The 27,245-nt window shown below is 49.1% G+C and overlaps 1 protein-coding gene across 6 annotated transcripts in view; it reads right to left on the reverse strand.

The window, feature by feature from the left end:
• Positions 1–27,245, reverse strand: part of BCORL1 (BCL6 corepressor like 1) — a 64,383-nt gene that overhangs the window by 2,971 nt on the left and 34,167 nt on the right. For 5 of the 6 annotated variants that reach the window (XM_077889270.1, XM_077889269.1, XM_077889268.1 and 2 more), the window contains 8 exons: positions 26,288–26,368; positions 23,904–24,293; positions 19,683–19,906; positions 15,007–15,228; positions 12,740–12,906; positions 11,652–11,797; positions 4,100–4,177; positions 2,918–3,071 (listed from right to left, as the gene is read on the reverse strand). In XM_077889270.1, coding sequence (XP_077745396.1) covers positions 2,918–3,071; positions 4,100–4,177; positions 11,652–11,797; positions 12,740–12,906; positions 15,007–15,228; positions 19,683–19,906; positions 23,904–24,293; positions 26,288–26,368 — 1,462 coding nt within the window. The remainder of the gene's footprint in view (positions 1–2,917; positions 3,072–4,099; positions 4,178–11,651; positions 11,798–12,739; positions 12,907–15,006; positions 15,229–19,682; positions 19,907–23,903; positions 24,294–26,287; positions 26,369–27,245) is intronic. The other variant, XM_077889272.1, reaches the window with a different exon arrangement.

Genomic DNA, 27,245 nt, shown 5'->3' on the forward strand with positions numbered 1-27,245 from the left:
CCTCCTCCCATTGCACTGTCCTGCTCCCAGCGTCCCCATCGGCCTCCAAACTGGTTCCCCTCTGCCAAGAGTCACTCTGCTGCACCCCCACCCACCCTCACTGGATCCTCTGTTACTATTTGTTTTCTACAAAGAAAATCTGACCTTCTCACTCTCTGAACTGCTTTCGATGGATCCCCAGTACCTCCAGCAATAAAAACCAAAAACCAAGACCAAAAAACCATCCGAATTCTTTACCACGATATTATTACAAGACCTTTTGTTTTATTTGACACAGAGAGAAAAAACAAGCACAAGCAGGGGGAGCAGCAGAGGGAGAGGGAGATGCAGGCTCCCCACCGAGCAGGGAGCCCGACGTGGGACTCGATCCCAGGACCCTGGGATCATGACCTAAGTAAGCCTAGGGCAGATGCCCCTATAAGATCTTTCAAACATGACCCCATTCAACCTCTTCAGCCCAATCTCCCCCCATAACATACACACACACTCATGGTCACACACACAGTGTATCCCCCACCTCTCAAGTGCCAGCCATTTGATGGATAAGCCCTGCTATCTAAACTTTCCAAACTTGTAAGCCTTTGCTTGTCCCGTGCCCTCCATCCATATCCTCAGCCCAGTTTAGATGCTGGATCACCTGTGAAGCCTTTCCCCATGAAACTGGTCGCTTATCCCATCTTCCATAGTCTCATGGCACTTGGTTCACATCCCTTTTATCATACTTCTAACACAGCTTGTTTCAGAAAGGATACAAAAGCCATGTAAACTGCAGTTCTCTCCGTGGCGTAGGGTAGACTGGAACTTCTACTATTTGCCCGATACCTTTCTGAACTGTGTGACACTTTTATAATAATAAATCTGCTTTGGAAATTTTGTCTTTTATTAGAGCTGATTACATACTTGTCTGTATCCTCCACTAGACTGGAGATTTTTTTAAGGCTGTATTTTGGCCCTCATGGTTTGACCTGGTGTGCCTGCTGAAGACAGTTATAGAAGCGAGTGTCTTGCAAGACACATACCACTTCTACCCAGACCCACACCCCTTCTCCCTAAAATGCAACACTCTCCCCAGTGACAGTAAATGCTCTTCTCACACCATCAGGAAATGGGGTGCTCTGGGTTCAGAGAAAAGGACTACAGATACCATACATTTGGACCATCACTTTCAAACAGTGGAAAAGAAGCCCCTGAACATTAACCGTTGGTAATCAGAATTCAGCTTTGCTTTGATGATTCCGAAGGCAGTTCCGAACTCTGCAGGGCCTCAAGGTCATCATTCTACACCCTCCCTACTTCTTTTAAGATTTTGTTTATGAGAGAGTGTGCACACACACACGTGTGCACACCTACCAACACAGGAGTGAGGAGTGGGGGGAGGAGCGGAGGTGGGGGGAAGAATCCTAACCAGACTCAGGGGCTGAGTGCACAACCCAACTGGGAGATCAATCTCATGACCCAAAAAACGAGAGTGAGGAGCTCAACCGACTGAGTCACCCAGGCGCTCCTACACCCTCCCTACTTCTTGAAGAACCTACATTTCCCATTGTGCTGCAGCTGTGGGGAAGGACAGATTCAGAAGAGGCATGGGAGGACTTAACATCAGGAGAACCAGCTCTGCCTGTGCCAAGATCTCAACTGAAAAGCTGCTTGCTGCCTGGCTTGCTGAGTGGCAAGTGGCTCTCGGTTGCTCTGTGTTCCATCCACACCTAATGCACACTACCCTGGTCCTTTTACTGCCTGGGTCCCAAGATCCTGTTTCAGAGAAGGAGGTGCTGAATACTCTGGAGGAATTAATTAACTGTGCAATACTATATCCCAGAGGCCCCGCCCTGCCCTCAGGGATCAACTGATGCCCAGAAGAATAAGGACCAAAAGCCCCTGAAACTTGAAGCCAACTAGTATCATCATATAGGCTATTTTTATTCTTATCAGGCCCTGGGGGAAGGGATGCACAGAAACTGGTGGCCCAATGGTTAGAGTTGTCAGATTGGGAGGGACTCACAGGAAGGGCTCCTAACCCCTTGCCCACCCCTCTCCAACCCGTGTGCGCTTTATGTGCTTTCATTTTTTGAAAAAAACAGGGTCTGATATTTTAAAAATAGATATCAAAGAAAAAGTCTCCTTAAGAGTGTTTACAAAGGTATTTAAACTATGTGAAGACAGCAAGGAGAAGAAAACACTTGATGATGGATGCCAAGAACAAGAGGACAGTCCATCCAACATCCTCCCAAGCAGCACTGCCACGCTCTGCCACCCGGTGAAAGCCGGCCAGAACCATGGCCCTGCAGGCTGTCCGATCCCTTTCTGGACTATCAAACACAGATTAGACCGGGTTCCATCTAATGGTGTCAGGTATAGTCTAGTCCCCGAAGCTGGGTGACACCCGTTAATAACATACACAGTAATCTGAGAGGACAGTGCTGGTGCCATCACCTCACCAACATGAAGGCTATGAGGAAGCAGCCTGTGGATTACTTAAGGACCCCAGCAGCCCCTTAGCTATGGCAACCATATGTTGTGGCTTTTCCAAGAATCTCAATTTCAGATATTCTGTCTGGCTGTTCCCAGAAACCACAAAAACGTTCCAGAGATTCTAATAGTTCATCAGCCCAAATATCTCCCATATCATCTCTTACACCCAGGAACAGCACAGGATCCCTCAGAGAGCGAATCTAGCTTTAGGGTTTGGGAAATACATATAGTCAGTATATCTAAAGTTTACAGCCTCTGTTCTGAACATAACTGACCGGGGTGGGAAAGCCAGGCTGGCTTTGGTCATAGGGCATCTTTCCCAAGCTCCAGCGTTTGTTCACCAGGTGGCTGCTTCCTTCTGGAGAACTCCATCCTTCCCAGGGAGGCAGGCCAGGAGTTGCCAGGATCCTGGCACTCGGTCCCTCGAGATCTCTTAGACACTTACCCGCGGGACACTGACACTTGGAGGTTGTAGCAAGGGAGAAGAGGCTTGTCTGAGAGCTCAAACATAAAATCATCCTCTTCCACATCATCTCCTTCTTGATCAGAGTTCCCAGGAGGGTTATGCAGGAGGTCACAGGCAAAGCCATCTTTTTCCTCTGTAAGGAGAGCACATAGGATATTAGGACTTCGCTACATGCACAAAACTAAAAAGAAATGCTCCAACAAGAAAAGAGATGTGAAGGTGGGTGATTAGGATTTAGACGCCAAACCCACACACCCCTGGTCGGGGCCCAGTTTTGCTGATCCCACGGCTGATCCCAAGGGTGGGAGGGCACATGAAAGTTCTATCCCTGGAAGACATTATTTTGTGGCCAGAAATTCATTATCCTCCTCCACCTTTCAGTTGGAAAAAAGCCAGGTGATGTAAAGGGTGAGTTGCTCGGCTGTTGGAGATGAAGCCTGCCGATATAACCAGCAGTCAAAGGCAAGGTAGAAACACCTGCCCAGCCTGCTGGGCTCTCAGAAGCCCGGAGGGGCCCCTCAGCCAGTTCTCTTCTCCAGCCGGCATGTCTGGGTGTGGTTCAGTTCATTCCATCCCAACCTTCTCCCACTCCAGCCTCCCAGGGGCTCGGGGTGGGCACCTCCCCCAATCTGCGGCCCTGGCCCAAGGGATGAGTGCTAGCTGACGGTCACAGATAAAGATTCTCCCAAGAGAGGAAAGCCTGGATCAGGGGCTAGGGCTCCGGAGACAGCAGCTGCCTCAGAAAGCGTGTGTGGTGGGGGCAGGGCAGGGAGGGCTTGAGAGCGGCCAGGTGAGGGGTTGGGGCTCTTGTAAACAACGCCAAAAGAGAGGATGATGCACACAGGGGCTTCTGGCAGTGTTAAGACAAAACAAGGGAGGAGGAGGGCACCTGGGGGACAGAGAATGAAAACAATACCCAGAGCAGAAGTGGGAGAGGGCTACTGAGGGGTGACTTTGTGGCATCAGAGTCCGGGGGAAGCATGGGCTAGGGTTTGCGTTGAAAGGGTCTGTAAGTTACCAACAGGTGGAGAAAGGCTGCCTCCACAGGGTCACTCCTGTCTTTGAGAAGAATCCAGGAAACCCAAAGCCACCCCCTATCTCTGAGCCTCTGAGCCATAGACAAGCATGGGAGGCATGGGAGGAATCTGACTCCAAGCTTACCCAACACAGAACTGCTGTAAAAGTCCCAGGACACGCCAGGGTCACCCTCTGCCCGGCCCTGAAGATCTGAGAGGTGATCTGATGAAAGAAGAGAAGGCAGTGAGACAAGGAGGGTAGGCTGCAGAAGAATCTAGAAACAAATTGTGTCCATAGGGGGCTAGGAGGATGGGAGAAGGGAAGGAAGGACCACAAGAAGTCCTGGGAGCTACCAGAGAGAGATGTTTCCTGCTATTGATTAGAGGTTGCTAAACAGCAAATAGGAGCCAAATCTAGCCCACTGACCACCTAGGGTGTGGCCCAGTGTTTTAAACCCCCCCCAAAAAAGTTAATTAACGTCAAAGATTTTAAAATTGAGAGATTTCACTTAAAAATCCAGATTTCCAACTTTTCTTGAAAAAAAAAATCAGAAAATCTGGCAACACTGCGTCCCACATTCCTGCATGTCAACAGTTGGCTGGAGGCAGAAGCGACATGTGCGTGCTCTGCTTCAACAGTCCCCACCCAGCCTGCTCTGCTCTCTTACATGATCAGCCTAAAGGCATTTAGGTCTGTGATCCCTACTTTCAGTGGTGTAGGGAATGGACTCTGCCAGCAGAATCTTAGACCTATCCCAAGATTTCAATTTCCCGCAGGTTACAATGTTCACAGAGCCAATCAGGATCTCTCCAATTCAAAGTAAGATAAGGGAGCATAATTCCTTCTGTTTCATCTTTGAAAAACATGGGGGAGAGGGCCAAGTTTATCCTCATAAAAACCTTTTGCTTCCACTCCTAGGTATATACCCAAAAGAATTGAAAACAGGTGTTCAAACAAAAAGTTATACACAAATGAATGTTCATAGCAGGTCTACTCACAATAGCCAAAAAAAAAAAAAAAAAAAAAAAAAGTGGAAACGACCCAAATGTTGTTAAGCTGATGAAGGGATAAACAAAACACGGTCTAGCCATATAATGGAGTGCTGTTCAGTTGTAAAAAACAAAAACAAAAACAAAAACAAAAAAAAGTACTGACGTGTGCTACAACATGAACAAACCATTACACTAAATGAAAGAAGCCAGATACAAAAGGCCATATACTGTATGATTTCATGTATATAAAACGTCCAGAATAGTTAAATCTAGAGAGACAGAAAGACTGGTAGTTGGAAGGGAACAGGAAGTGACTGCCTAATAGGTGCAGGGTTTCCGTTTGGGGTGATGAATGCACTTAATGTCACTCAATTATGCACTTGAAGATGGTTAAAAATAATGCATTTTTTGCCATAAGTATTTTGCCGCAATAAACACATTTTTAACCACCTTCTCTTACTTGGCCTGAGGACAGACAGCAGGTTGCCCCCTCGCCTCCTCATTTCCTGGCTCAACAGCACCTAGGCTGTTGTCTCACCGTGCAGCCCCACATGGGCAAGAAGCAGGTTTTCCTGACAAATTCAACTGTGTCATCTGGGGGCACATGGCCTGGTGGTTGCCAATATGCCACCTCGCACGGCTGGCAAGCTGACTGAGCTCTGTGTGGTTGCTACGTGCCCTCAAGTGACACCTGGGAGAAAGGACAGGCGAGAGTCCAAAGTGTACAGGTGATGTGAGGGTGCCCTCGGGAAGCCAAACCCCAGCAGGTACGTGGCGGCTGCTCCCCAAGGCACAAAGCTAGTTTCCCCCGGTGAAAGGTGCCGCTGCGCTATTTCCTCTCCTTTTGGGTCACACATGCTATCAGCAAAAATGCCTATTAGCTATTGTGAGCTACTGAAAGAAGTAACTTTTTAGCAACCTTCTAGGAGATGAAGGGTTTCTTCTCGTAGGAAAAAGCCGCCAGAGAGAGCTTTCAAAATAATGGCTGAGCAGCTACAGTGGAAAACCTTTAGTCACGTACAAGAGATCTTTTTTATGTACTCCGCAAAAAAAACTCTGGAGGTCATGACTGCCAGTTTCTTTTTTTTTTTTTATTTTTATTTTTTAATTTTTATTTATTTATGATAGTCACATACAGAGAGAGAGAGAGAGGCAGAGACACAGGCAGAGGGAGAAGCAGGCTCCATGCACCGGGAGCCCGACGTGGGTTTCGATCCCGGGTCTCCAGGATCGCGCCCCGGGCCAAAGGCAGGCGCTAAACCGCTGCGCCACCCAGGGATTCCCCATGACTGCCAGTTTATGTGCTTTTCTGTACCCCATGTCCCTTGGGAGTTGGAAGGGGTTTCTTCCAAAAGCATCAGTTAGGCAGATGCCCATTCTGTACCTGGCCTTGTGCTAGGTGTCCTGGGAGACAGTGGCACAAGATCGTAAGTTGCCAAGACACACAGACCATGCCTGTCTTGTTCATCATGATCTCCCCATGGCCTAAACCCGGGTGCCTGGCACGTAGTAGGAGTGTAATAACTACACAGGGAAAAGAGGGAGGGAGGAATGACTACAAGGCGACACCAAAAAGTAATATACTCGCTTCAGCAGCACGGGCCAGAACACGTGGTCCTGATGACTGCTGACCCCACCCCCAACTGCTGGGAGGCCACATGACAACTCCATCACAGCAACCCTAGCTCACCACATTCCTGGGGCTCCTCTCTAGGGCCTGCCTTCGGAGCACCCCTGCCTGCCCCACCTCCCCAGCACATGCCTTAATGCTCCTGCCAGTGAATCTTTGTCATCTGCAGGTGGATCTGCCTTCTGGAAACAGCCCAACATGAGTGGGCAGGAGCAGAGATGCAGACGCAGGAGCAGGCCCACAAGCCACACACAAGAAACTTGACTCGCCCTCTCACAATGTTCAGTCCTTTACTTTTTCCCTTCTTCAATACAGGCCCTCAGCCCAGCAGCCCCACCCCCTGGGTATTTATCCAAAAGAATGGAAAACAGGCACTCACACCATTCCCTGACAGACTGTGTTCCCAGCAGCACTAGTCGCAATAGCTGAAAGGCAGATACAACCCAAATGTCCACCAGCTGATGAATGGATACAGAGAATGTGGCAGAGCCGGACGACGGCATACTATTCAGCTATCAGAAGGCAGGAAGTACTGAGATGTGCCACCACGTGGATGGACCTTGAAAACGTGACTCTACGTGGAAGAGGTCAGAGGCGCAAGGCCCCACGGTGTGTGATTCCCTTGTGTGCCATGTCCAGAGGGGACAAATTCACAGATAGGAAGTAGATGGGTGGTTGTTGGGGGGCTGGAGGGAATGGAGAGCAACTGCTCATGGGCTGTGGTTTTGTTTTGGGGCTGATGAAAAGGTTTTGGAACCAGAGAGTGGCAGTGGCTGTAGGACGTTGTGAAGGCACTAAATGCCACTCAATTGCTCCCTTAAGTGGCTGATTTTACATTCTGTGAATTTCACCTTGACAAAAGAAAATGTTTAAGTACTCACTGTGGAGCGGCCCCCTAGTCATCAGGGATTCGCTCTTCCTCACAGTCCCACCATACCACTCCTTGTGTCACCAAGCAAGTCACCAGCCCAAGGGACATGAAAGGAGGCCAAAACCAAAAACAATTGGTCTTCGACATGGGGTCACATGGCAGAGGTCTCCGGCAGGAAAAACAGAACTTGTGATGCAGTGACCCCAAGGGGTATCCTACTAACCCTTTCGTCGGTGAAAGGAAAAGCAGTCCCGATACTTCCCTGGAGGCCTCAAACTAAACGGCGGCAACTTCCCTCAGCCCCCACATTCTCTGACAGAAGAGGGACACAAATCTGTTTTCCCTTGACTAGTGTGGATATTATTCATTTCTTCAAAGGGTCAAAGGCAAATCAATCACATGCCTGCCTGTAATTTGGCTCAAGGAGGAGGTCTTTCAAAGACCTCCCCAAGGGTCTGGATGGCTTAGTGCTTCCAGCCTGAGGACAAGAGAGAAAGGGTCCACTGCCTGACCTCCGGTACCCAGTGCTGTACCCAAAACCCAGCAGGGGTTCACTAACCACACAGATGAATGAATGGATGAGGGGTGTCACCACACAGTTCCTGGTCTCAGGAGAAATGAGAGGGAAAGAAATGAGAAACTTTAAGCCAACTCAATACAGAAAAACCCACACTTACGACCCAGATGAATTGCCAGCATCTTCTGCTTTGCAAAAGGATTCACTACAGGATACTTGTAAATAGTGACATTCCTTTGTGTATTTTAAAAGAGGATTCGATTCCCAGACTTTTCCAAAACAGCGGCCTCACACAAAAGAGAGGGGAGCTCTACAGCAGGAGCAACACAGAGGCTCTTGCTCAGCTTTTCCACCTGCAGAAAATGGAGCCCTTTGCACCCTACAGCGATTTGCCTTCATCTTCTGCCCAGTGGGATCTCCACCAGGGGAGGAAGAAGACAATTAATCTACAGAGAGTCTGGTCAGGCAAATGCTTGGGGATGGAAAGCAAAAACCTTTTTAAATACCTCAGCCAGACAGGCAAGGTTAAAAAAAAATAAATCCAGAAGTCCACCCAAATGCATCCAGGTTTAGGGGTTGGTGAGGTGGGGCAGTGAGGGAAACGCCTCCCAAACTTCCAACCCCATGGTGCCTCCTACAGCCACTATGCGGCCCTATCCAGTGGTTCTGTGAGATTTGGTTTGTGTGTGGGGGGCTACCGGGATTCAAAAAGAGAAGAAAATACTCTGTTCAAGGAATTAAGCTCCTAATGATGTGTATATGATATTGTGAATACTTAGTGCCACTGAACCATTCACTTTCAAATGGTTATACTAGGTGGATTTCACCTCAATTAAAAAAAACCTGAGTATTGTCTTCTCATTCCCCCAAAACAGACTTTGGGCCCCAAGTGCCCTCTCGCAGGAGCCAGCTGACTCCTGCCAGTGACTGTCTCCCTGGAGTGTGGAGCCAAGGCCCTAGCCTGGCTTGTTAGCACTTTCCCAAACAGCCAGCCAGAGGTCTGCCTTTGACCAGCACTTGATATTTACATGGTCGAGAGGTGGCCCTGTTCTAACACTCCTTTCATTTCCTGGCCCCCACTAGGAGGCTATAGCTCAGTGCCTATGAAGTCGAGAAGCAATGTTAAGATTTGAATGAAGGTGTTTGGCCTGGACAGGCTACCAAGTGCCAGAATTAAGAAAAGTCTTCTCTTGGGGCACCTGGCTGGCTCTGTTGGTAGAGCATGCAACTCTTGATCCTGGAGTTGTGAGTTCGAATCCTACATTGGTTACAGAGATTACTTAAAAATACAATCTTAAAAAAAAGAAAAAAGTCTTTTCTTAACTCTGCAACGTGGGCTGGCATTCGGGTTAGCTTAAAGAGGCATCAAAAGGCTGGCTAGTAGTTGGAATTAACTAACAGAAATGAGAGTAGGAAAAAACGTGTTTCTAAATTTTTAACTACTGAAAATGGTTTCAACATTTGAATTCCTTTGGGATTTTGGAGAACGGGTCAGGGAAGAAAAGAGTTTGTCTGCTTACTAATGTGGTCAGAGATGGCTCTTTTTGGATCCAGAGCAGCCCAAGACCCCCAGGAGGACAGTTTCTAGCCCCAAGAGAGGCTCCTGGATGAAATCTGTTGATCAGAGACAGAGCTTCATGCAGTACTTTTATCATGTAGAGAAGTTCTAGGTGTTCATCAGTGCCAGCTTCTCCTGGGAATCAAGTTGAATGTAAATGTGTGTGTGTGTGTGTGTAAAACAGTCCGTGCGGCACATGGTATATGAGAAAAGGCCACAAAGTGTGTGTGTGTGTGTGTGTAAAAACAGTCCGTGCGGCACATGGTATGTGAGAAAAGGCCACAAAGTGTGGCTTGCCCTGAGCCTGCGTTCTCATGATGGTGCACCCAAAGTAAACAAAAGTCATCACTAGCCCAGGACAAATGACTGAATGAGCATCCCCAAACTGCTCTGCCCTTCACGGACAGGGGCCTCGGACCTCAGAGCTGGGAGGAAGAAAAAGGCAGTTCTGCCCCTAAGCAGGGACTGGGTCCCAAAGGAAGCCTGAGGCCTGTAGACGGTGACTATAGGGTTTAGTCAGGTTGACTGGAGACTAGATGAAGGCTGGCTGAGCAGGAGTCAAGGCCTCCCTCCACAGCCTCCCATCACTTTCCCTCAGTTTTTATTAGTATCGAAGTGGTGCTTCTCACCTAGTCCTCCTTCCATGGGACCTTTAGTTCACATTCCTTTGTTTCTCCCTCCATCATCAGCTATCTAGTTAATCTTTGTTCAGTAAATAAATGATCCCCTGGTTGGGAGCCCTGAATTGGATCTTCGGGGAGGTAGGAATCCAGGACTAATGAGGGCCACAGCCTAGGTCAGAGTGAGTGGCCTTGGGCAAACCCTTGGTCCTATAGGCTCCCGGTCTAAGAGGGGTTCCACCACAAACACGGGACCCTCCACACAGGGTCAATGAGACAACAGCCAGCTGCTTCATCTGTCCAGCACTCTGGCAGTCTGAAGAAGAAACTGCTAGAGCAAGGGCCGAGTTGTGATGTCACTAAGGAGGGGGGGTTCCTTTATCAGATCAAGTCTGAGGAGAATCCCAGTGAGCATGCCCATACTAGACGTCCGTCCTGCCCTCTGCCCTGCTGCCCGGCTCAGTAGAGCTATCTAACTGTAGACAAACAGTGGCTCTCCACTAATGAGAAGATAAATGCATGTTGGCTTGTGGCCCTTGCCATGGGCCTAAATATAAGGTACTTTTCTAGAGAGGCCAGGTGAGGGAGGAAGAAAAAGGAACGGGGGTGCAGAGGCAACATCAGTGACCATAGGTAGGGGCTGTGAGAAATTGAGCATCAAGGGGCACCTGGGAGGCTCAGGGGGTTAAGCATCTGCTTTTAGCTTGGGTCATGATCCTGGGGTCCTGAGATCAAGCCCCTGGAGTCAGGCTCCCTGCTCAGTGGGGAGCCTGCTTCTCCCTCTCCCTCTGCCCCTCCCCGCTGCTCATGCTTGCTCTCTTTCTCTCAAATAAATAAATAAAATCTTTTTTTTTAAAGATTTTATTTATTTATTCATGAAAGACACACACACACACAGAGAAGCAGAGACACAGGCAGAGGGAGAAGCAGGCTCCATGCAGGGAGCCCAACGTGGGACTGGATCCTAGGTCTCCAGGACCACACCCTGGGCTGAAGGCGGCGTTAAACCGCTGAGCCACCTGGGCTGCTCTAAACAAATAAAATCTTAAAAAAAAAGAAACGCATCAGGATGGGTCCCAAGGGTTCCACTCTGATCACCAAAAAGGAGAAAGTACAAAGACAAAGGTAAATGCCAAGTGTCATTTCTTTGTAGCTAACATCCCACTCAGAACTGGGGTCAACACATTTTGCCCCAGCTCAATCTATCAGTGGGGCCACACCTACCCCACATATCTCGCTGGGAAACAGGTCCCTGTGGGCTGCCATGTTCCTGAAGAAGATGCATGCGATATGGATGCTCATGGCACAGGAACAAGAGGAAGTGGACCTCTGGGCTTTTCAAAGTGTATAGAGATTTCTGAGACACTTCAAGGAAAGCCTGTAAAGAGGGCTGACGCCCCTCATGGGAGCTGTTTGAGATGGAGGGAGATGAAAGATAATCTCCTCAGGAGTTCAGGAATCAGAGGCCAGCCCCAAGGATGATGGCTTCAAGCCCGGGCTGTGCTTACCGCTGAGAAAGCGCTTCATGGTGTCACTGCTGGCCAACTTCATGGCTGTCTGTCCCGAGTAGGTAGCCAGTGTGGGATCAGCCCCATAGGACAGCAAGAGCCAGATGGTCTCCAGGTTGTCATTGACCACCGCATCATGAACTGGCCTGTGGAGGTGATACAGGGTGAGGACAACAGGGCCCAAGTGGGAACGTGGATGTCTAGCCCCGAGCTACTTTATCAGGGAAAAGCCAAATAAGATGAGCCCAGAATCATATGGGTAAGTCAGTGTGGAAGAACCACCTCTGAACTGCACCCCTTACTCAGATCTCCCCACTTCCTTCTCCTCTGCCTCTTTTCTCCTCTCTCCCATCTCTCTCTCTTAGGTTCCCTCGATATTTTGGGACAGTCCCTAAGGTAACAATGTAGCTCCACTGGAAGCTCTGGAGTTCAGGATAACCTGAAAATAAACTTAAAGCAGATGCTAGGGGTATGAACAGAAAGATCTGAATGACCACCCAGGAGCAGGGTTGAGCAGAGTGACTCCACATGCCAGGTGGCAGTGAAGCAAAACCTGCATCTTCTAACCCAAGTGCCCCTGCTTGGTAAGCAGCTCATGTCTCAATTTTGCCCAGGAAGTAGGTCCTCTGACAGAGGGGAATGAGTGTGATTTCTTGAAGACACAGCAGGTATCTTTTTTTTTTTTAAAGCATACAGACATCAAATCAAGAGTCAAATCTGGGATGTTATACCCTACGTCAGTCTTCCATTTCCTAGAGCCCAAGACACTACCTGAGACAGATGCACCACCGGGAGGATTGGGAGGGACACCTGAGTGCTGTTTCTGGTAAAGCTACATTTGATAGGATGATCCCTGGATAACCCTCACCTCCCTTTAGTTGCCAGTGTGGACTGGCCAGCTAGGAATATATTCCCCCCACCTCCTGCCCTAAACTGCCTCCCCCTGCAGTCCAGGGTCTTCCCAAGAAATACTTCCTGACGAGGCCTGGTGTGCTGGGAAGATCCAGGCTGCAGCAGATTCTTTGGAGAGAGGTCGGGGGGACGGACGGACGGGACACGACAGGAGGGGGGGGGAGTGGCCTTCTTGCCTTGTGCCATCCTGCGCGCTGCAGTTCACATTGGCCCCGTGCTCCAGCAGGATGTTCAGGATGTCAGTCCAGCCCCTGGAGCAGGCCTCATGCAGGGCCGTGTAGCCAGCGTTGTCGCGGTGATTCACGTCTTCACTGTCCTTCTGGAGGCAGTAGAGCACGACGTCCTATAGGGACAGGGATGGCTCCATGAGCAAAGAGAGGCCTAAATTCTTGAAATCACCCCAAGTAGGTTCGAAGGTCTCCAAATGTCCAAAGAGGAAGTCGTAGGGCCTGCACTTTATTCCAGGGACTAAGGGGCATGTCTTGAAATCTTTTGTCGACAAAGTCAGTCTTGAGATGCCATGGCCAGGGTCTCCATTCTGGGCTATTTCCTTAGCAGTGGGGAGACATTTCTTTTGACCAAGAATACTCACTGATCTGGTGTGAGTTGTTGTTGTGAGGTCCGCAGAGAGACTCACCTGCCCGCCCAGAGCTCAAACTCTCAGGCCTCAACTCCCTGAGCACTGGTTCCCTAGTCTGGGGCTTTGCAAGGCAGCAGAAGACCAGAGATAAGGCAGGTGGTGGCAAGCACAGCCTCTGATGGTAATTGGAGTACAAGGAGGAAAGAATTGGTTTGAGTGCTATCCATGGATGCTGGTTTTAATTGTTTCAAGCGCTGTTCCAGTTCTAGCCCTCCCCTCAAATCGGGATTGCTCTGAGAATAATCCAGTGTGGCCATTCATTCATATACTAGTGATTAGTTTCCCTGGGCTACAGCATAGGACCTGAGGCAGGACTCCAGGACTAGAAGCAAGCACCCCAGCTAGTCTGGCATGAAGTCAGTGGATAAGCTGAGGGGGAGGGGAAGAAGTGGGCAGCAGGACCAGGGGCCCATTACCAGCCTTCTCCCAGGCCTGGGCAACATGGGTGGCTTAAGCATCCTGTCTGACAGCAAGCTCACAGGCTGGTCGGCTAGAACGGGTGAGTGAGGAAATGAGCGAACATGCAAGGGAGTGTGCGCTTGTGCTGGAGCTGCCATCTCTTGGATATAGGAACTATCATGCTCCCTGTACCCGGGAGAGTGCAAGGCCCCCTACCCGCACCAATGCAGACAGCGTTCACCTATTCCCTCAGGCCTCAGACTACTCCTCCCTCCCGTGGCAGGCTGCCCAACCCGCTCCTGGCCTGTCTTGGTTGGTTCTCTCTGCTGTGGTCTCTTACTTGCTGGTTTGGCCCCAGGTAAAAGAAGATTAAACTTGAGGGCAGGGGTTGGTCATCTTTTCTCCTTAGATCTCCCTTGGCACCTATCCCGGCCCCCACACTAGGTGCTCAAGAAAGATGGGCAGCTTGCCAGTGAGACACTGTCAAGGCAGTTCTCCTGTGCCGACCAGCCTGGCTGGGAGTGCAACCATCTTTAAGTGAGTCAGTTATACGTATTGGAAGCCTTAAAGAAATCAAGGCCTGCTCTAAAACCCAGCAGCTCTACCCTTAAGGGCAAATCCTTAGGAACTCATCAGTGTGGTGGGCAAAGATTCCCGGTCAAGGAGTTCATATCAACAAAAATGTCTGACAACAAAATTGAATTATGGTCTTGGAGTAGGCTTCCACCCTACCCTGGCATGTGGGAATCAAAAACACCCTGGTGTGAACTCAGACTAGTTGAATGGTCTTGGACACATCATTTAGTAGTGCTAAGCCTTGATGTTCTTGTGTGTAAAACGGGGCTAATAAAACCTATCTCCATAGGTCAGTGGTAAAGATAAAATGATATGAAGAATTCAGAGCTCTTAATGGGACAAAAGTGATGCTTGACAAATGCCAGCTTCCTTTCCTGCTTTCTTTCCAACCCACAGGGAAGTAGCCTCTCGGAAGTGGAGCCCAGCCCTGCCCCTCCGAAGCACTACTGACTCGTCTGCTATTGGAAGCCGAAATGAGGGGGAGCCAGAGGGTATGAAGAGTGAGCAGGAGCCCCTGTTCCTCTGAGTAGGGTGGGAAGCACCACAAAGAAAAATTCAAGACAACATCAAAATCCCATTTCTGGTCTAAGAATGTGTTGGATTAGCAATTTTTCAATTATTTTCATTCCCAATTGATATTCAAACGAGCTTGCATTCCCATACTCCATGAGGGCAGCCAGGTGGCCCCAGAGGCCATGTGGGCAGTAGAAGAGAGTCCAGTGGAGGCTGAAGCCCCAAACAAAGCCCTGCCCAAGCCCCAGAAGAGTCATGGAAGCTTCTCTGCAGATGCCAGGGCAGTGGCATCATGCCACTGGGGGATTTCCCTACCTTATAGCCAAGACGGGCCGCCCGCTGCAGGAGAGTCTCGCCTGCATTTTTGTTCACTATGAGCCGACGTGCCTCTGGGGGGATCTGCCGGGCTGTAGGTGACTCAGAGGCCTCCTCTGGGCCGGCACTTCGGGACTTAGAGGGTGTGCATGGTTCCGTGGGTTTTGCTGGAGTGGGAGATTTGGGAGATCGTGTCTTCTGCTGGCTCCAACGACCTTTGCCCTGGAAAGCAGAAATGGGGTCCTGGATCAGCACAGATTCCCATCTATTCCTACCCAAGGAGTAGATGCCAAGGGACTCAACTCCTCAATCACATACGCCAGCAAATGATCAAGGGATTGGAAATCAGAGACGGAGGAGACATCCCAGCTTCCCCCAAGGACCCTGCATGCCTTCTTTACCTGCCTCAATTTCCATTTGTTTTTACAAGTCTTATTTCTAAATCATCGAAGTGAACTGAGAATAGAGAAGCGGAGACAGGTATCTTTGACTGGAGAGGCATAGCTGCTAAGGCCTTCACTCTTGTTGCAAAAGCCTACCTTCTGGGCAGCCCGGGTGGCTCAGTGGTTTAGTGCCACCTTCAGTCCAGGGCATGATCCTGGAGACCGGGGATCGAGTCCCACATCGGGCTTCCTGCATGGAGCTTGCTTCTCCCTCTGCCTGTGTCTGTGCCTCTCTCTCTCTCTCTCTCTCTCTCTGTCTCTCATGGATAAATAAATGAAATCTTTAAAAATAAATAAATAAATAAAATTTTAATAACCTGCCCCAGCCTCTTCCCACCTTCCTCTGTACCACAGCCCTAGATCACATTCATGCCCACATCGGGTAGTAGAAAGCACTCAGGCTCAAGAGTCAGACAGACCTAGGTCTGGAATCTTGCCTATGCCACCCACTAGCTACAAGACCTGGGTTAAGGCCTAACCTCTCTGAGCTTCACTTTCTCCCTCATGGGCTCATCAGATGAGGAAGTACTGTGTTCTAGCAACTGTACTCAAGTAACCAGACCCAAGGAGCCTCATCTGCACCTGGACCTAATTTAGATGATGAGATTCTAAATTGGGAACTGGGGGCACCTAGGTGGCTCAGTCCATTAAGCATCTGCCTCCAGCTCAGGTCATGATCTCAGGGTCTTGGGATGGAGCCCTGTGTCGGGCTCCCCACTTAATAGAGAGTCTGCTTCTCTCTCTGCCTCTGCCTTTGTTCATGCTCTCTCTCTCTCTCTCTCTCAGATAAATAAAATTTAAAAAATAAAAATAAATAAACTGGGAGCTGACATCCTAACTGGACAAAACTTCAGGGGGCCTTGGGGAGAGGTGGGTCAGCCTTGCATGTGGGAGGGACATGAATCATTAGGCACCCAGGGGGCAGACTTTGCCCTCACCAGCTACTAATATGGTCCCTGATGACCCCTCTTGATATTTGTGCTCTTACATAGCACCCCCTGCCGCCCCACTGGACAGGACTGACTGGTGTAGCCAACAGGAGAGTGCAAGGGTGACAGTGTGTGACTCCCAAAGCCATTTCCTAAAAGACAATGTGACTTCGGCCTCACTCTCTTTTGAATCACTTGTTCTGGGGGAAACCAGCTGCCACATCACGAGGACACTCAAGCAGTCCTTTGGAGATGCCCACAGGGCAAGGAGAGAAGGTGTCTCCTGCCAATGACCAGCCATGTGGGAGAGCCCCTCTGGAAGTGGACTTTCCTGCCCCAGTCAAGCCTTTGGTTTAATGGAGCCCTGGATGATACCCTGACTGCAACCTCATGGGAGACCCTAAGCCAGACCCAACTAAGCTGCTCATGAGTCCCTGAACCCTAGTAGCTGTGGAAGATAGTATGTTTGTTGTGTTGAGCTGCTAAGTTTGAGGGTAATCTGTCAGACCACAATAATCAACTCATACATACCACTTATCCAAATCTCATGAAAATCCTATGTCTTCTATAACATTCTACAACACTCTAGCCTTCTTCTCCGCATACTCAGAACACCTAGCCTACAACAATCTGGTGCCTGGTGCCAGGCTTTTAACTTCCTTCCACTATTTCATGGACAAGTCTGGTCTCCCCTTCTAGATTTGAAGCTCCTTCAGGGTTGGTTTTATATTGTCATCTTCTCTTTTGTTCCTTACACACTTTTCTCGGGGCTGGACACATCATCACAACAAATATTTGTTGACTTGATTCAAGCCATCTCTGTGCAGAGCCCTGGGCAGACAGAAAAGTTACCTAGAAAATCATAAAGTCCAGAAAGTAATGGCAGCAGGGAAAAGACCAGAGCCCAGGGCATTTGTCTCCTCTAGTAAATCCCAAGACAACCAGAGCTGCTATCCATCCCTGTTCCTAAAGGGAGGAGAGGCCCAGTCACTAGCAGGAAGGCACTGCCTATGAGTGTAGAGTTTTGCTCTACTGCCACGAGGACAGAGGTAGATAATGGCAATACTGGAGAATGCAGGGTAAAGTTCCCAGGTTTTTGCTAAGCCAAGTCAGGAGCCAAAGGGTAACACTCCTTCTGGGGGCAAGAGCTGCCAGAGACAACGGAAGCTGCCTGAGAAGGGGAGGAGCAAGGATAAATGGGGGGCCCCGCCCCTCCCTTCATCCCCCCTGGTTAGAGCCCCTGTGGGAAGAAGTCTTTGGCCAGTGCCCCAGCTTTAGTGTTGCAGGCATATCCCCCACCCTCCCCCCACCTCACTTCCCACTACAAAGCACCGTGCCATGGGGGCATCCAGAGCAGGTGGTGGTGACTGGGAAAGAAAGAAAGGCAGGAGGGAGAAAGGGAGGTTCTGTGAAGGGACAGAACCTCTCTCGGAGGAACATTTCAGCAGACACAGTGCCAGGCGGAATAACCAGACACAACTATCAGCGTGTGCCGCTGAATGTCAGGAGGCTGGTCACCTTTGTGTGGGACAGGGCCATCTGAGTGTCTGGGGAGGAGTAGCGGGGGAAGAGGAGGGGGACACCCACCTTTCACCAGAGCTGCTCAGCGTTGCAGTGTGTCCCTGACTGGCCGCCCCCACCCCCGATGTCTCCCAGATACAGACAGAAGCCACCCATTCATAGGGTGGAGGCCCATAGAAAGAGCCTGGGCAGTCAGGTCTGCTTCGTGTTCCCACTCTGTCACTTAGAACCACTGGGTGACCTCGTGCAAGACCCCTAGCCTCCCAGAGCCTCAGTTTCCTCATCATAAAATGAGGACAACAATGCCCACCTCTAACAGCTGTTGTGGGAATTAAGGACAACCATGTGAACGGAGCTCTCAGCACAAAGCAGAGTTCTTTCTTCCTCCCCCGCCCCGGGGGTCTGAGGGAATGGTCACTACTATCTTGCCACTCCATGCCTCTGTTCTCTCATCCTTGCCTTGACCTGAAGCTCAAGAGTGTACACCAACCTCAAAGAGCACTTTACAGTTATCAAAGCCTTTTAAGTCCATTGCCTCCTTTGTTCCTCCAAGCACCCTTGTGAGATAGAAAGGATGTGAAGTATCATCTCCATTTTTAAGGATGAGGAAATAAGCTTGAATACCTTGTCTGAGCTAGAACCAGATTCTAGGAGGAAGGGAAAAAAGAGGGGGAGATGAACACCTGGGTCTCCCACCTTTTGCCAGTGCCACCCAGGGATCCCTGCTCTGGAGCTGGAAAGAGCTAGAAAAATCCAACCACCAAACAAACCCAGTATGATCTTTTTTTTTTTGGAGGGGGGGTCGCCAATGACATTTGAGCCTGGATCTTTGATTCTCTCAAATGTAAAGCTTACTGAGGACTGAGGACTATGTGATTTTTTTTTCAAATGGTACAATGTAGAACCCGAAACCCATGATGTGAACATCAGACCCCCAAAAAGATGTCAATTATGAACAGGGATTCTAGAATGCTGGCCTGGCTACTGATTGGTGAGTGCCCACTTGCCTGTTCCTCTGCTTCCTGTAGAAGCAAAGAACTGGTGAGCTGGGGATGGGGAAGGGCAGCTATAACTCCTTCAGCTCTACCCTCAAGTAACCTTTGTCTGGACATCAACATCCTTGCTTCTACAAGTTGTTTTCTACCTTGATTGATTCAGAAAACTCTGACTGGTTTCCAGGGAGTTAAGCTCAGACAAAAGCTTCTTGATTGGATGTTAACAAGCTATTCAGGCTAACATCCTGCCATATTCTTCAACTCTTTCTTAACTCAAAGGAGATCCAAGGACTGTTGAGGAAAAGCCATTAAGAACCAAACCTGAGAGCTTGCAGACTCTTGTTAACTATAACTTTAGTTTCCATTCTTCAAATGCAACCCCCAACTCTTCTAGAACCACTTCAAAATACTTTAATAAATATGAGTTAAGGGGTGCCTGGGTGGCTCAGTCAGTCAAGTAAACTAGCTGCCTTCAGCTTAGGTCATGATCCCAGGGTCCTGGGATTGAGTCCTGTGTCTGGGTCCTGGGATTGAATCCTGTGTCTGGCTCCTTGCTTAGCAGGGAGTCTGCTTCTCTCTCTGCCCTTCCCACTGTTGATGCTTATGCTTGTCTCTCTCTCTCTCTCTCTGAAATAAAGAGATAAAATCTTAAAACAATATATGAGTTAATTTGGTCCTCCCCATCCACTCACTCACTCACTCAGAGGACTATGGATCGGGGAGCCTCTAGAAAGCCCGCCATCCTAGCCTGCTCCCTTCCCATCAACTCCCCTCAATGGCAACGGTACCTTTGCCTCTTCTGAGACATTTGCCATATGCTTGGTCTTGCACTTTCGTTTTCCCGATGGCTTTTCTGAATTTTCAAGGCAGGCTGGCTCCTCCAGGTTATTTGGGAGGAAACCATTTGGTGAATCTGAGATCCCCTGGGCTTTGTTGGGCAAGAGAAGGTTCCTGTTCCTGAGGCGGTGCTCCGAACTTTGGGAGGAAGTCTTCTGCTTACGGGCCTTTAAATCTGAAGGCAAGAAACAGGAAAAAATGGGTATCAGGGAAATGGAACACAGAAAAGCAATGCCTTCCTCTAAGATGAATCAGAAGGTTTTGGGGATTAGAATCTCAATGCCAAGTTGTCTATCAGCTACCAGTGTCTAGTGTGGTGCCAACAATTCCACTAAATGTCTCTCAAGTGGACACTACCTCAGTATCAAAATCCCTTCTCTCCAAGCTGGTGATGACTCCCAGCCCTGCCAGCAGGGGGCAGCCCATCTAACTGTCCCCAAGATGAGGGTAATTTTAAAAGGATTTCCCCCGTAGCCCAGAGCAAATCAGAGCTTTCTTTTCAGCTCTTCCCCCATCGCTTTGGTCTCTCTCTCCATTCCAGTGTGAAAACAAATTTAGCAGCTCTGCTGAAGCAAAGTATGAAGTATACTAGGGTGGGGCGTAAATGGAGAAGTCTTCCTTCATTGCCTCAGCTCTCCTACCTGACTGCCTGGTTGGTCACTCTCTGAGGATACCAAGATCGAAGCCACAAAAATTCCCTGAAACCATAAGGTGCCATGGGCCTACTTAGCTGGTGGGCAGTCACAGAAAGCTACTGTCTGCCCTGGTTGAAAATCAAGTCACTGGAATACACTGGACAACATCTCAGCCACAGCTCACTAGACAAAGCACTTTCTGGATTCAAAAAGCATGGCTGCGATTCAAGGGGCCCCTGGGTGGCTCAGTCAGTTGAGTGGCTGACTCTTGGTTTCAGCTCAGGTCATGATCTTAGAGTGGTAGGATTGAGCCCCGAGTCAGGCTCCAAGCTCAGCATGGAGTCTGCTGGAGATTCTTTCCCCTTCTCTCTCCCTCACAGTCTGCTCCTCCCCCAACTTGCCTGGCACACATACTCACATATACTCTTGTTGTCTACAATAAATAAATAAAATCTTTTGTAAAAAAAAAAAAACAATGAAAGAGAAAGTGTGCTGTGATTCTTATAGCTCTTTCCACATGCAGAGCACAGATCCCTGAGTGGCACTGGGAGCTTCAGTGCCAACAGCCTCATCTCACAGGTCAGTCCTAAACCCCATGTATAGAGGGGATAGATTGGGTTTACCCTCATCTCTTAACTAATATTAGTGTTACATGGCTTGGCCACTACTGTATGATTGGCTGGAGGCAAGTCAGAATCTCCTACAGCCTCAGTTTCTATGTCTGTAAAATGGAGAAGATATATTCCACCTCAGAGGATTGGTGTGAGAATTAAATGAAGTAACATATACAAAACCCCTTTATAAGGTGCTATAAAGAAGTCATCCTTATCGTATTATCACAGTGCAAGCTACTTAGGGAGGGCTTTGCCCATGTGTTCTTTATTTCCCCCACAGAACTGAACAGATGGCAAAAGATCAGGATGTCTAGGAAATGAATAACTGCAGCCTCAGTTTCTCCAATTTGTGAACCAAGGGGGTTAAGCAAGATCCAAGAGTTCTTAACTCGCCTCCTTCGACTATGGCATGTATTCTTACATATGACATTACCAAGGGCAAATCCAGATGTTGGAGCCATCACTAGAGTATGAGGAATTGGCTCTAGGTTACATACAGCTCTTAGAAGGCCAGCTGTCATACCAGTCCTTTCTCCCAACTAGCCCCAACCCACCAGTGGGTCCCCACATCTGTCCAATAACTGTTGTGTTACATGGCTTCTAATGGCAATTCCAACCAGAACATTCTAAACCAGGGCTTTTGATGCAAGTCTGGGCTGAGGCAAAAGAGGAAGGAACAGAACTATGCCTTGTGAGGGAGGACCTCAGGAAACATGGGGAAGCCATATTACAGCATTCACCACCACAGGAAAAGCAGTAGCTCCCTACACCGTTTACCCAGGGCAGGGCAGGCTCTAGAGTTTATTCAATTGCAGTGGAGCAAGAACTTCAGAGTAGCACAGAAAGAAACAGAGTGGAAGTAGTAGGTGTGTGAGTGGAAGTGGCTCTTCCTATCCCCTCTGCAGGTCAAGGAGGGAGATACCAAAGTCCAGGACAAAACAAAAGGTCATGAGGGCGCCTGGGTGGCTCAGCCGGTTAAGCGGTTAAGCGTCTGACTTCAGCTCAGGTCATGATCTCGGGATCCTGGGATGGAGGAGCGTTGGGCTTCACGCTCAGCAGGGAGTCTGCTTTTCCCTCTCCTTTTGCCCCTCCCCACCTACTAGTGCACAACATGCTCTCTCTCTCTCTCTCTCTCTCAAATAAATAAATAAATAAAATCCTTAAAAAAAAAAAACGAAAAGGCCATGAGACTCAGACAGAAGTAGGGTGACCTATCTATAGTTTGGCCTCTGCCTGACTACCTGATGTCAACCTCAAAGATAGGTAGTAATAGGAAGGATCCGAGCTTTCCTGAGAAGAGAGATGTTTGCCAGGCAATCTCTTCATGAAGGTGTCACCATCAGTCTGGAGAAAGATAACCAAACCATAAGCCAAAGCCAACAGCCTTGACTCAAGACCCTTAGACATGTGCGTGGAGGGATAATAACCTGCGTTCCAACAATTGAAGCTGCCCCCAAATCAAACAGGATGCCTTGCTAAGCAGTGTTCTCCATGATCCTGGAGGTGTTTAAGTAAAGGCCACCTGTCAACAGTGCAGTGTTCCAGAGATCTCTGCTTTGGGTGGAAAACAGAACCAGGTAACCTCGAAGGTCCTTCTGATTCCAAAACCAGTAAGTTCCACAGGAAGCGTCCAAGCTTGTAGGAAACCAGCTCTCCTTAGAGAAGACTGGGTGACACAAAAGTTCCTCTTCATCCTAACACAAGTGGCTGAGACCAATGGCTTGACACCTCATTCCTGACCGATCCCTTATGGCTCTGGCAGGAAAAAGGGAAAATTATTTCCATTCTCTCATACAGTTGATGAAAATGAGCTCCATTGTCCTCTGCAGTGTAGGGATGCCATCGTATACATCTCTACTTAAACAGAACTGGAAATGAGGTTTAGCCGTCTTTGCATTGCAGCAAAGCCAGAATCTACTACCCCCTCAGAACACAGTTATTCAGTTTTCAAGAAAAGGGAGACTGTAGATATTTCCCAGTGGCTCAAGATACATACATTATCAGAGACAATCAATTGTTGCTTCAAGGGCAGAGGTCAGAGGGAGAGAGCAAGAGACAGATGTGCTCTTATGGAACCCAGAGACACACTTTTTGCTCATCTAGAAATCCACTACAGAAATGTGCCCCCCCCCCCAAAAAAAACCATGAGGAATGGGCCCAAACAGTACTTAGCCGAACATACTGATACACTGATAAATTAACTTTGGTGACAGTCTGTGCCTCCACGATTACATATGATGCATCTGATGTAGCCAAAGAAAGCCTGGGTTTCTCCTTGGTCTGCCTGCTTTTCCAACTCAGGTCCAACAAAAAATGATGCCACCTCAGGTCACCTCAAAGCTTCACTCTGCCTCTTAATAACCTTTGTAGCTTTAATTGAGAAAGCAAAGTTGTGCCCGCTTCTACTTGAAGTTCTTCTGTTAACTTGAGGAAACTTTGTACTTCTTTTTAGTGTAGGGGCTGGAGGCATCCCAGGAAAGGCAGCCAATGCCTCTTTCTTCTTGAACCCAGGATTCTAGGAGAGAGAATCCAACCTCCCAAGACCCAGATCCCCTCAAGCCAACCAGAGAACTCCCTGGTAACGAGTTGTTCTAGGCCAAGGATGCCACTGTGGCCTTGCCCACAGGTTCAGACTCTTATACGAGGGCTCGGGCCTTCATGTCCTCCGCTCACCTGCAGGTCAGTCCAGACTCATTCGATCTGAACCCCAAGCCAAAACCTTGGGACTGGAGTTGAGTGACCCCCTCTGGCAGCTGGAGCTCATAGCACCAGGTTTCTATGGGTGCAGAGGCCTTTGGCTGGCGAAGAGAAGGCAGAGATGGGAACACCCAGAATGCCCGAGGGTCCCCAGAGGCCAACATCACTGTGGTTTGGGGACGAGTGACAGCAGCTCACTGGGGCACAAGCCCCCAGCCTGCCTTACCTGCTCTCCCTTTCCGCTGCTGCTCTTCTTCTTGCTCTGTCAGGTACTCTCCAGTCTGATATTTTCGGCTCTTCTGTCGTCTCCGTTTCTTCCTCTTCACCAGGCCTTCCTCCTCTTCTTCCTCCTCCTCCTCATTGGTGTCCCACATTTGACGGGCAGCCTCTGTCCTCCAGGGCATTTCTCGGGCTCGCCATAGATGCCGGCGGCCCTGGCTCAGCAGAGTTTTGTCCTGGGCATGGTGGCTGCGATACTGGGTGTCCCGTTGGGTCTTCCTCACCTTTCGACGCTTAGCTGGGGTGGGGGTCACATCTTCTTCCTCCTCTGTGGGGAAGACCTCCTGGCTTCCCATGTCACTGTCTGCCATACCAGCAAAGGAGCTACAGATGCTTCCTGTGGACGGGATGTACAGAGGACGGTCAGGTACCTCTTCAAAGGACAAAGAGTACGATGTCGAAGCAAGTGCCCTGGATTAGAAGCTTGAAGGTCTGGGTTCAAGTTCAGGCTCTGCCAGTTATTAGTTGTGTGCTCTGGGAAAGTTCCTTCACTTCTGTTTCCTTCTCTATAAAACAGGGACACTGTTCTCTGCCTTACTGGCCTCACAGGACTGTTATGAGGCTCAAATGAGATAATCAGCCCATAAGCACTTTACAGAGTCCAGTATACCACACAAATATTGAGAATCCAAGCCACATGCCCTTCCTTATCCATGTTGCCATGACTTTAATTCACTGCACAAACTCTGACTTAGTGGCTTACAAGTTGCCAAGCATTATGTGAGGAGCAAGAGGGGGTCATAGGTCCCTGCCCTTTGGGAAATTAGGGTTCAGCAGTAGGTGAGGGAGGGCAGATCAGCAGGGCACCCCCACCCCTGCTCACTATGTGACCACCAGTCTCACTGAAAGAGCTACTCTGGACAAGCAGAATCGTCACAAAAGAGTCTCAGGAAGATCGAAGCCAGGAGTCCCTTTCATGTGACACAGCCTGGGTTAGTCCCACTCAAAAGCTCCTCCAGCCAGGCCCTCTTCCCTTTCATTGACCCCACCTCCTATTAAGTGGCCAAGAGTCCAGGGGTGGAGCTCCCTCCCTGCATGCCCCCTCCTCCCCACTGCAGCTGTTACTCACTGCCACTGGGCAGGCACTGCTCTCCCCTCTCCCCAGGACCCTAGTGTCATGGTACCCTTCCTGCCCACCTCCATCATCTTGCCCAGAGGCCATTTCATCCCCACTCCCTCCTTCAACTCTGCTAACCACAAAAATATGACCCTAAATTGGCCCAGTTTAGCACAACAGCAGATCTGACAATCTTCTTCAGAAGTAGCTCTGAAACACCACCATCTTTCTCCCAAGGACTTGCTATTAACTCGACAATCCCCAAACACAAGCGAGGTCAGCAGAAGAAAGAAATGGTTTCAAGGCAAACAGAGCAGCCCTTAACCAAAGCTTGAAGTCAGTCAGATTGTTTAAAAGACAGCAAATATCCAGTAAAATTTCCATATACAGACCAGGCAGGGAACGAAGTGTTCTGGTTAATCTAATATTCTGGTTAATGCGGAATCACCATAGAGATCACACAGGGATCACCAATTTCCAAAGAATCAAATACAGTACAATGTGTTTAACAGTAAAACGGGACTGGGCATAATGTAATCACTCTTTGATGATTCAGAAGACACTTCAGGATTTTGCAAGGCCTCCAGGCCATCATTACGAGCCCCAATTACCACTGCGCTTTCCATGTGCTGAGATGCCAGTTAATAGAATGTCAGATAGCCGAGTTTACACCATGCCCTGCTTCCCCATTCTATCCACTTTGCATGGAAATACGGGTGAACCAGGGCAACCACTTCTAGTGCTACATACCAATGTGGAAACTAGCAGACAACAGTGGTGGCTAGAGAGAACTATCTTTTTTTAGACACTGAATACAAAACCAGGGAACCAAATGTGATTCTATGGGCCCTGACAACTCAATGACCATTTCTTATTTTGTTGATACCTGTCACATAGGGCAGTAAGTCCAAAGGCTGTGTATCTGTGCATGAGACTGGCCCTGATAATCAGGAGGTGCCAAAGCTTGGAGTAGGCACATTTACCCAAGTGGCACAGGCCCTTCCTCTTTCCACCACTGGCTGCCAACCAGAGATGTCAAATCTCTGTTCGGAAAAGCCCTGCTTGGAAAAGCTAAGCAAGCAGTCCTACAATTCTGGGCCATGTCTCCCCTCCCCACCCTGGGCTCTCTTGACTCTGCAAGGAGCTGAGCATCTAAGCACAGTTGGTCCAATTCTCAACTCTCCACCTGGGCCGACAGCAAAATTGCTTGACCGGACTTCTACCTCTCTCTGCAGAGAAGAGCCAAGATGGGCCACGGCTTCCGCCTCACTCACCAGACTGACTGCGCGTCCGCGTGCTCAGAACCACGGGGATGAAGTCACGGAAACTGCTCTTTGCTTTCTTCTCCAAGGAACCTGGAGCGATGTGTGGTTTTAGGGCAGAAGGCAGAAATATCACAATCAGGAGTCCAAGAACTGAAAGCCCCGCTGGAGAGGCTTGGGTGGAAAAATCAAGGGAGGGTTTGTGTTTTCCCTGGATCACATTTATTAGCTCTCCTGATGCTGCTCTCACCTCTGTACATCTCCTGGAGAAGGAGGAGCACTCCCTGGTGGTTTTCGAAAACTGGGAGTTGAGTCTTTTTTGATGACCCCAAGAAAAGACTATGTACAGAATCGATTCGCCGCATGCCCAAAAGTTGAAGGCCTGGCTGCCTGTCTGACTACAAGGCCACAGCACCTCTACGAGGTTAGAACTAAGCTGTGGCAGGTCCCAGACAAGGGCAACCTCAATGGATTGTAGAGCACCGAGCGAGGCAGGAAGATGGGAGGAGGGAGTGGTGGACAAAGGAAAACTACTGTATAAGAACAGACTAGAAAAAGGCAGGTCATGTCAGACAGGCAAGGCCATGAAAACAGGCTACCATGCACAGGAACACTGGGGTGTCTCTCTCAGATGAGGGCACCAAGGAACTGGTAGTGGTAGAGCGTACAGGTTAAGTACACACCTCCCTACTCCAAACAGACTGTGTGTCCCTCAATAGTAAGGGTTCAAGATTTCCCTAAGCACTTCTGGCTAGCTAGCTGGGTATTAATTTTTAACTTTTTATAATAGGAGTTTTCAGATATACCAAGGTAGGAAAAAAAGGTGTAATAACGAACCCCGTCCTGCTGTTTTAGTCCCAATCCCCGCGAACTCTTTCTTCTCTGAGCCTAGACCCATTGCAGGGTAATGGGTCAGCTCCTCCACTGTAGGACTGACTTTTGTCTGAAAACCGCCTTCTTTGGCTTTCAG

The sequence above is a fragment of the Canis aureus genome, chromosome X (assembly GCF_053574225.1).
Source record: "Canis aureus isolate CA01 chromosome X, VMU_Caureus_v.1.0, whole genome shotgun sequence".
NCBI lineage: Eukaryota > Metazoa > Chordata > Mammalia > Carnivora > Canidae > Canis > Canis aureus.